General features: G+C 33.1%; 1 protein-coding gene and 2 long non-coding RNA genes across 3 annotated transcripts in view; 1 reads left to right on the plus strand and 2 right to left on the minus strand.

The window, feature by feature from the left end:
* LOC126714658 (beta-glucosidase 13-like) overlaps positions 1–11,008 on the minus strand; it is a 137,309-nt gene that overhangs the window by 92,929 nt on the left and 33,372 nt on the right. Inside the window, exon 2 of the mRNA XM_050414898.1 lies at positions 10,734–10,875. Coding sequence (XP_050270855.1) covers positions 10,734–10,875 — 142 coding nt within the window. The remainder of the gene's footprint in view (positions 1–10,733; positions 10,876–11,008) is intronic.
* LOC126714664 (uncharacterized) lies at positions 10,427–10,699 on the minus strand. The gene is made up of 2 exons (XR_007651654.1): positions 10,592–10,699; positions 10,427–10,502 (listed from the first exon to the last, which is right to left on the minus strand). It is a non-coding gene; the product is annotated as an uncharacterized LOC126714664 (long non-coding RNA).
* The window catches only part of LOC126714663 (uncharacterized), a 33,858-nt gene continuing 33,583 nt past the window's right edge, over positions 10,734–11,008 (plus strand). The window contains exon 1 of the long non-coding RNA XR_007651653.1: positions 10,734–10,875. This is a non-coding gene — a long non-coding RNA (uncharacterized LOC126714663). The remainder of the gene's footprint in view (positions 10,876–11,008) is intronic.

The raw sequence follows: 11,008 nt of genomic DNA on the forward strand, positions 1-11,008 counted from the left end.
AAATTAGACATAATTTTTTAGTCAAAAGGATTTGATTATGTATGTGTTTTATTGACAACAATAAATTTTCTAACCATCCAACCAAGAAGTCAAATGCACTCCGGGCGGCATCTTGATCTTGAATTGTATTTGAACCAGGCAAAAACCATTCTGTCACTAGCGAAATGCCGATTTGTCCCGCTTGGGTTGACTATTAACCAAAAAAAAAAAAAAGGTTATATAAATAATGTTATATAGAAATAAAAATTCAAAACTAGTTATTCTAAAGCAAAATGGGTGTTAGCTTATGATTGGCCTGGTGGAAAATGCTACAAAACGAAAAGAAGAAGAAGAAGATGATGATGATGATTTAATTAGATTTCACCAGGTATGTGTCTCTGTAGAGTTTTACAACTGTGGCATGGGCTAATATAATGTGATGGGCACAAAGGAATGGATTTGTTGCAGCATTTTTGAGTGTGTTGGTCGTATTGATTGTATAACCGTACGACACCCAGACTTGTGGCTCATTGATAGTAGTCTAGTGCTTCACTCGGTCACCAAAATTTTGGAAACAAACATTGGCATAGGCTGTAAAATCATCCCTATCAATAGTAAGTGGCAACCAACTACATTGATTAACATCTTAGGAAACTTTGATAGTTATAGTGATTAAAATAAGACATCAAATACTAGAAGAACTTGAACCTACACAATCTGGCTGCTCTAAAAGCCATTGTATTTGTCTCCCAGTGCTTGAGGTAAATCGAAGTGGAACATTGTCCCAAATGGGGTTATCCCTGCATGGAAAATTCAGAGTCTAGCTCATTTTTTGAGTAGTTGAAAAAAAAAACGGGTTTGAAACTTTAGGAACAAAAACTTATTGTCCTTTCATCATGAATTAAGCACAAGTAGGGTTGAAAAGTAAATTGATTCATACCATTTTTTATTAGTTCATTAATAAGATTGTTGTAGAAATTGATTCCCTCTTGGTTTATTCCACCATCTACGGTACCATCTGCAAGTTGATTATGAAAAAGTACATAAATTTCATATTTTCCGAAATAGTTGGCATGTTTGAGGCTGGGTTGTTTAGAAGAAGAAAATACCAGGCAGAATTCTTGACCAGGAAATGGAGAATCTGTAAGTGTTTGCCCCCATATCTACCAGGGCTTGCATGTCATCCAGTGTTGTGAGCCAGTTAGAAAAAGAAAGAAAGAAAAAAGCACTATCTTTTTTTTTTTTTAGTTACAAATTAGTGACAAGAAGGAAGTTGTATTTTTTTGGCGAAAATATTGACCTGTTTGCATGAAGTTTGTATTTTATCCATAAACTTTAAAAAGTTAATTATCAATTTTTAAACTCTTCCTTCTCAAAAGAAAAAGAAAAGAAAAAAAAAAAGAAATCTTAAACTATTGAAAACATTACACTTTCTTTTAAGTTAATTATTATTTTTTCACTAGCTTGAGGGAAAAAATAAAAGAACAATTTTTTTTTTTTCTTTCAACAGTTTAGGAATGAAATAATATTATTTATTTTAAAGTTTTAAGACCAGAAGGTGTAATCTTATTAACAATTTGGAGGAGCAATGGAATGTTTTTTAAGGGTTTGGGATGAATATTGAAATTCATGCAACTTTTAGGTATAAAAATAATACTTTAACCCATTTTTAAATTCCTTTTGATATAGTGTTGTGTTACAAACTTATTTTCCAAAATATAATCCTAGAAATATTACAAATTTTACTATATAACTTTTACAAACTAATGTATCATCAATCACAAAAATATAACTCAAACATTAATTTCTTTTTATCAAGATCTCTAATATTCATTTATCATATTGTTGGAAACCACCAATCACATTTACTATCATATTAATATATAAAAGTTAAGTAGTAAAATTCATAATATCTTTAACATTTTCCTTTATGAATTTAGGTGGCAACAAAAACTTTGATCCACGAAGAAGAGGGAAAAAGAGAGACAATTTTCCCCTGCAGTTATTATTATTATTATTATGTTTTTAATGATTCTAAAGCTTTATTATTGTAATAAAGCAGATCAACAATCCTACCAAGGCATAAGAATATTTTTCTAATTTGAGATTCATGATTCAATTAGGTATTTTCCTTTAAAGATTTTAGGGTAAATTACATTATATCCACTTGAGTTCACCTCAATTAGTCTTTTGTAACCCACATTTGTTGAAAACAAGAGTAAATATGTATTTCTATGCTCATTTTATGTCTCTCTCCTCTCAAAACATAAAAAATATAAATAAAAAAAGAGAAATAAAGATAAAAATGCTAATGTTATAAAAACATTTAGGGGTAATTATACCCCCATTCACTTGAGATTTGGATGAATGACACTCCACGTAAACCTTGAAGGAATAAAACACTCCCTTCCCTTGAGGTTTGAAGAAATTAACACTCATCACCCTCTATTTATATTAGTAATGAAATATTTTAAATTTGTGTCTTTATAAAAGTTTAACAATGATTAGTAAAAACATAATTGATAAATTTAGAATAAAAATGCCAAATTTATCAGGTACTAAAACACTTGTAACAATAAATCTCTCCATAACCTGTTTATAAATATAAAAAAGGGAGTAAAAAACATGCTTAATGTTTTAAAATGCACTTTGATAGTTTTTAGACCCCTTAAAACACAATTGGATTAACCTAGTTAATTAGCCAAGTTGTTACTTAGTCCAAATTCCAAGTCTAGGTTATCACAAACAAACAATCATATCATGCATAGCAGCGAAAAGATAAATAACACAATGATATGATCACCTAGGAAACCGAACCGGTAAAAACCTGGGAAGGATTTAACCTAACTATCCTCAAGGTAAACCTGAATCTACTATAAAAGAATCGAAGTTGTTCAATAGGACTTAGACCACTAACATCCTATTGCTATCCACTAGTAGAAACTTATTGACACGACCATGTGCAAGCTCCGAAACTACGAACTCCTTCTTTCTTGGATTCTCCAACAAGTACAAGTACACCCGCTTGTGTTTCTTTAAGTTCTTATGGCAGCAATTTAATAATCATCAAGCTCTTGAAGAAATCTCCTTCTTGATAATCCTAAGCTTGTGTAAAGGAATGCTCCTCACAAATCTCACAAGAGATTTTCATAAACAGCAATATGAGTAACACTAAAACGTGGCTAGGGTTTGCCTTATATACATGGGGCAAAATTACAAAACCCTAAAACGTTTTAAATAAACTAGGGCTGAGTTGGAATTCTGCAGAAAATGCATTTGACCCGATTTTCGATTGATCGAGCCTAAGCTTCGATCAATCGAACCAGTCCGAGAAGCAATATTAATTTCTGCATCAACTTGTTCCAACTTTGCATAAATGAACCAACTTTGTGCAAGTCTAAACACGACTAAACATCTTGTTTTGATCATGGTTTGTCAAAAATACACATTAGAGTTCTAAATACATAAGATCCTAAGTCTTTAGAAACTAACAAACTCCCCCTTTGGCAATCTGTGACAAAACACAACTAAAAGATCAAAGTTTACAAAGAAAAGCCCTTTACTATCCATCAGTTGCAAGTGTAGACAGCAGCTCAATCGAATCAACCTGTATATTTCGTGAAACACTAAACAAAATGCATAACCGTATGTGTGATAGAAAAACAAAAATAGTAAATCAACAAATATGCAAACTAACTCTCCCCCTAAGTTAGATACATCAAAAACAATGTTAACTCCCCCTAAACTAAACATTCTTGTATTTTCCACACATATTCCCACATTTCATCTAAATACTCCCCTTTTTTGTCACGAATTGACAAAGATAACTCAAACAAAGAGTAACAAAGGTCAAGAGAAAATAGACAATCAAGGGAACACAAAACAATTCAACTCTATAGAAAATAGAGACAACTCCCTCTATGGAGAGCAACAACTCCCCCTATGAACAACAAAGGTTAAAAAAAAAAAAAAAACTTTTCTCCCCCTATAAAAATAGGAAAAAAAAAAGAAAAAAACAAGTTTTTGGAAAAACAGTTTTGGGGAAAATTTAGGGGGTGGGGATAAATAAAAACACACAAACCTAACTTAAAAAAAATTAAGTTGAGGATACACATGAAGAAAAATATTCTCTCTTTCAATAAATGCAAACTTGACACTATGTGACTCATAAACAGTTGCATGAGTAGAGAAAATATTTGCACATTGATTATCCATCATATCTCTTAAGAAAAATATTTTCTGCAGTTCACACATAAAAATAGCATATACTAAAAAGTACATAGCTTAAAAAATTAATCAAACAATATTTAAATCAAGTTGAGTACCCAATTTTGCAAAGTGTATGCATGTTATGCGAGAAAACAATGAGAGATATGGCTGCAAAACTGCAAGATGGATACAAAAAAATCAATGTAATGCATCCGAATTCTAAACATAAATGATGCATGAAAAAAAACTTTTGGTCAAATACTTAAAAATTGAAATTTCACAGTTTCGATCGATTGAGCATCGATCGAATGCCAATCGAGTTAGGCAGATTCAAACCAAAAAAATTTTATCGCAATTTCGATCGGTCAAGAGACAAATTCGATCAATCGAAAATCTCGAAAAATCAATTTTTTGAAAAACAGAGAAATTTAATGCAGAAACTCCTCAAAGCACAATATTTCATGAATGAAATGCATGAGTATGAGATTAAAAGTTTTTCAAAAACCCTTGAATTTATCCCAGATCTTCCAAAAAAAAAATTTTCAATCAATTTGTCCTCAAATCTTAAACTTTAAACACATTTTGCATCAAAATCAAGGAACTTTAATCTTGGATGGCCACAACAAGATCACACACAATATAATGTACTAAGTTTAGCAAAGAGTAACTTGTGTAGTGTGTGCAACTAGCAAAAGTTTGAAAAACATGTAAGGTGATATGTAAATAGAAATCAATCACAATTTCTACAAAATTCATCACATAGAATTTGAAAGAGACTATCACCAAAAGAGTTACATCATATAACTCCCACATCTCCTAGAAAACAAGCTTGCAATCATGTAAGTTTCTTGATTTACCTCATATTGTACACACCAATTTTTATTTGATCAGAAACTTATTAAAATAGCTGGGATAATGTACACACCAATTTTATTTGTTTGATTTAACATTAAGTCCAATAATGTACACACCAATTTTAACATTTAAACCGAGGCTACACCTTATGTTCTTTTTGTGCATGTGCTACACTTTCTCGAGCACAAAATCTTATGATATGCACTAAGGTATTCATGATTGGCTAATAAACAGTGGTGAGATAGTTATTTATACATTTCTCAAAAGGTTCAAGTCCGATAGTCAAAGACATGTGACTTCAAGATCAAGACAAAGTGATCAAAAACTATAAACATCTCTCACACAACATGCACTACAAAACTCAAACTAGTAAAGTGCAATAAATAAGCCCATCCAAGCTAAACAAAGTACATAAACTTATTATGTAAAGATAATATGGCCAATCCTTGATTATAAATCCAAGATGTGAAATACAAAACACAAAAATCTTTTTGGTTTTAAAAAAATTAATGACCAAAAACAAAAAGCACACATTATGCTAAATGAACAATGCAAATGCAATGCATGACAATGCTTAACTAAGCCATAGAGGGTACACAAACAAGAAATATCAATTTCTTAATTAACCTGTGAATACATGTACAAACTAGTACATACTCATACAAAATCAAAAATAGCTTAGTACTTATATAACACATACTATTCAAGTTTCTCCACAATGTCAAGCATGTTCTAAATCAAGAGAGAGATATCATAATTCATGTAATCCTCAAGAAAAATAAAACTAGATACAAAATAAAATATTTTTGTCTTTTTGAAATTTTTCAATGTTTTTGGATTTTTTAAAATAAAAAAACTAAAAAACAAAACAACCAAAAAACAGAAACAAGACATGTCCACAAACAATTGAAAGAATTAAATCAGAGACAGGTCAGCAACACTCATCTTAGAGAATCTTTTCTCACCCATCTAGCACGAGTCTTCGGCTTTGTAGGTGAAAATCCATGAGAAGCAGAGTGTATTTGAGAGATTACACCAATCTTCTGAGAAAGACTAAAATCCTGCAAATTCCTTTCACTAGCCAACAAGCTTAAATTTTTCAAAATAATATGAAACAATTTATATGGACTTATGGCAGGAGAAATATCATCACATATCCTAGATTGAAACACAGAATGCTTAAATTTTAGTTTATGACGATTAGAACGAATGTGACCGGAGACACCACAAAAGTGACAAACAGGAACAAATTTAGGAACATTAGTATTCCTAACAACAAATCTAGTCTTAGATTTTGGTTTTTACCTCAACAAAGAACAATTTGGTCTAATATGACCAACAACACCACAAAGGTGACAAGTAGGCAGAAAAACAGATTTATTATGCTCTCTAACAGTAGGTTTAGAAATAGATTTAGAAACATAAGTGTCTACATCAGAACTTTTACCTTTGTCTAACCTAGCAAAATAAGTCTTTTCTTTATTATTCCTCTTGAAATGAGGGATATAAACTTTCTTAGTTTTAGGCTTAAGAGAAACAAAAACACTTCTGTAATCAACAATAGGCTTGGTACTAGTCAAATTTTCAATTTTAGCTTTAGATTCAACTAATTCTTGTTCCAAGCTTTTCATCTTCTCATCTTGAGAGGAAATTTGTTTTCTCAAAAATTCATTCTTTTTATTAGATTCATCTAATCTAACAACCAATTCCTCTTTTTAAAGATTAGCCAATTTTAACTCTTCCTTAAATTTCTTAACAATTTTCATAGATTTCAATAATTCCTTACGAAGAGTTTCACAGGCATCAATAAAATCAACAGAAGCATGAGTAGAAACATGATCAGAAAGACACTTCAAATTATCCATGACAACAGGGGTCAAGGATCAGCTCTTAGATCAAAAGATCTAAAACAAAAGAGCTACTCGCTTTGATACCACTTGATAGATTTTAGACTCCTTAAAACACAATTGGATTAACCTAGTTAATTATCCAAGTTGTTACTTAGTCCAAATTCCAAGTCTAGGTTATCATAAACAAACAATCATATCATACATAGCAGCGGAAAGATAAATAACACAATGATATGATCACTTAGGAAACCAAACCGGTAAAAACCTGGAGAGAATTTAACCTAACTATCCTTAAGGTAAACCTGAATCCATTATGAAAGAATCAAAGTTGTTCAACAGAACTTAGACCACTAACATCCTATTGCTACCCACCAGTAGAAACTTACTGACACGACCACGCGCAAGCTCCGAAACCATGGACTCCTTCTTTCTTGGATTCTCCAGCAAGTACAAGCACACCTGCTTGTGTTTCTTTAGGTTCTTATGGCAGCAACTGAATGATTACCAAGCTCTTGAAGAAATCTCCTTCTTGATAATCCTAAATTTGTGTAAAGGAAAGCTCCTCACAGATCTCACAAGAGATTTACACAAACAGCAATATAAGCAACACTAAAACGTGGCCAGGGTTTGCCTTATATACCTGGGGCAAAATTATAAAACCCTAAAACGTTTTAAATAAACCAGGGCTGAGTTGGAATTCTGTAGAAAACGCATCTGACCCAATTTTCGATTGATCGAGCCTAAGCTTCGATCGATCGAACCAGGCCGAGAAGCGATATTAATTTCTGCATCAACTTGTTCCAACTTTACATAAATGAATCAACTTTGAGCAAGTCTAAACATGACTAAACATCTTGTTTTGATCATGGTTTGCCAACAATACATATTAGAGTTCTAAATACATAAGATCCTAAGTCTTTAGAACCTAACACACTTTAATTAAAATTTTAAAGCAACCCTCAAAAGCCAAGCTCACCCTCCAAGGCCACAACCCGCAAACACCCATTAACCCCCACTCGTTTCTTCTCGAGATTGAGTCCCAACTACTTGATGTTTTGGGGATTTGATTCAAGTGTCTTGCTACTATGGTTGGGATTGTTGGCTGGCTGGGTTTGAAGTTGTAAGGTTGTAGACGGAGGAGACGAGATTTGAAGTGGCTCAACTGTGAACCTTGTGAAAGAGAGAGGGTACTGTTTGTTTCTCGATCGGGAAGATGTGGGGTTTTTTTTATGGGTGAGATTTTTATTGGTTACACAAAATAAACATAGGAACCAAAATAGTGTAGATGATTAGTCCTTGCTGAGCTACAAATTGAAGGTCGGTCATCATGGGTTGTTCCTGCCAGCTTGGTCATCATGGTTTGTTGTTGATTAAATGACCGTGGGTTGCTAGGATTTTTGTCTGCGTGTTCTTGTCTTCTTGAGGCAAACGAGCAGTGGAGAATTTAGATCCATTCAGGTAATGTGATATTAATTAAATACACAATTACATTTATAATATCAATTTGAATTATGTAATAGGCCCATTTAAATAAAGATAATATATATAATATAAAATATTAGAAAAAGGTGCCAGCCATCAGTCAAACATGGACTGATGTAGTGGCGTCATCTATAAGCACTAACAAATTAAACACTATTTCAACTAAATAGAGAGAGACTTTACCAAACGGGAGATCTCAGCAGATAACAAAGCAAAATAGAGAGAAAGGGAAGAGAGATTTAGTGGAGGTTGGAGCGGAGCGGATGACAACAACAAAGCAGATTGTTAAGTCGTTGAAGTGTGGCGAAGGGATTTTTTTTTTTTTTAATTTTTTTTTTAAAGTAACCAAACCGATAGTCTTCGACTGATAAATTTCAAGTTTGGGGATTTGTTAAAGATATTTTTGGTGTTTTGATTTGAGGGGCTGATTTACCCCCCCCCCCCAAAAAAAAAAAAAAAAAAAAATAGAGGAGCTATTGAGCAAAGGAATGGGCTAGATTTTTTTTTTTTTTTCTTTGTATCATTTTTTATTCCTCAAATTCTAGGAGGGGCCAGAATTGACTTTACATACAATTTCGTTATAATTTATCATTTTATTAAGGTTGTAATTGAAATTTTCAAAAAGTTAGGGGGGCCAAGGCCCCAACGTGGGAGATTATTAGAACTTATGGGAGGATTACTGACTTGGTCCTCCAAAGCCTTACCAACCAACAGAAACATGACAGCTATTAAAAAGATGAGCCAGCTTCCATTAACCACACCTACAAAGAAACTTAACTCTCGGTTAAAATGCAAAACTAAACTCACTAGAAAAAATCAAACCCATTATCTTCATCTTTCTTTTTCTCCCTCTCTCTATTTCGCTATTTCCCCACACTCTCTTCTCAGTTGAAAATTAAAATCCCTAGAAGTCTTGGCAGTGGAGCGCAACAAAGTGATAGTCAACAGAGGCCCTCAGAACTGAGACGCCACAAGCTCCAGGGCGGTCGGTTTTGGTATTAGATTCGGTAGGGACCTGAGGATTTCGGTGGTGGGGATAGACAAATTTGGAGTTTTGGATTCTTTGCTGAGATGGAACCCATGCCCACTTCAATCTCAACATTGATTGTGATGATGGGATGTAGGTGCAGAGCGAATATATATATATTTTTTTTTCATCACGGTTTTTATTTTAAAAGCAAGTCAACAGCAAACTTGTTGGAATTTGGGAGAGGAGATTTTTGCATTTGAGTGTTGCTTTTGCATGTTGCTGGGTTCCTTGATTTGAAAGTTGTTGTCATTATTTATTTGTTTTTATGGTAAATGTTGTTGTCATTTGTATAAGGGAATGTGAATAAAACACCAAAATCATTATCCCAAAATTATCAAGGAGGTCTGAATTACTCTAACTAATTCAAATACTTGCTTTGTGTTCATTCTAAAGGCATACACCAAAGATAAGGATACGGTTTTGTACATATCACTAACTTTGATTGATTTTCATTTTCTTTTTTCCAAATTAACAATATTGAAGAAATAGCAAAGATTGATGTTTGAAAGTTTGAATCAAGATTGTATCGGTTATATTCGATTGTGGGTTTGCTTTTGGCTTTGAAGAATTGGTTTTGATGTGAATACCGAAATAGAGTTAAGGAGAAAAAGAAAGAGGCAGATCGCAGATGAGATAATGGGTTTGATTTGAAATTTGTAATTTTGCCGATGAGTTTAGTTTGCTTTTTAACCTAAAGTTAGGTTTGTGTAGTTAGTGGAAGTTGACTCATCTTTTTTTTAACAGTTGTCATGTTTCTATTGGTTGGTAGGACTTGGGAGGACCAAGTCAGCAGTCCTCCCGTAAGTTCTAATAATTTCTCCCAATCCTCCCGTAAGTTCTAATAATTTCTCCCAACGTGGCTTCGCCACTAATTGTATATTGCTTTCTGTACTTCCATCACGTGTAGAAATACTGTTTAAAAAAAAAAATTGTAGAATTGGTTTTATATTATTTATTGAGAACTATGTAGCAATATTCATATATACTTTGTGACGATTGTATGAATCAACTGCAACGTCCGTGATTCCATCATCATCTTGGATATAACTATCCCAGGTCGCTGGTCCTCTCCCTCCTTCATCACCTTTTCCTTCTATCTGTACCATTTCATTACATGTCAGTTATAAATGCAAAGCACGTATTCTATATAAATGAATGTATGTGTGTTTATAAGAGAGACAGAGACCTGAAAAGCAGAAGTGGAGCAACCAAACTTGAAGTCAGTAGCGAAGTCTTTTCTTGTTGTTTGGTTGGCTACAGTTGTATCCTTGGTTTGGTTTGTGCTGGTAGTTTTATCTGTAACTAAGTTGGTGGAACAGTTATAGAACCTTTCCAACATCTAATGGTAAGCCTCAAACTCTTGTTCTCATTTCTCAGAGATGGGACTCTCCGACTTGCTCCAAAAATGGTAGTTTCTGATTTCTTCAAAGAACCCAAACCAGCCATTGATGGCCTCATTGGCAATGCAAGGTTAAATGCCATGTTGAGAGAGAGAGGGAGAGGGGAATTTAGTGCTTAGGGATCTATAACTGAGGGTTGTTTATAGCTTTGACGTGATGAAACAGTATTGGAAATTTGATTGAGGACTTTGGTGCATCTCCAA

This window comes from Quercus robur, chromosome 2 (assembly GCF_932294415.1).
Source record: "Quercus robur chromosome 2, dhQueRobu3.1, whole genome shotgun sequence".
In the NCBI taxonomy this organism is placed as follows: domain Eukaryota; kingdom Viridiplantae; phylum Streptophyta; class Magnoliopsida; order Fagales; family Fagaceae; genus Quercus; species Quercus robur.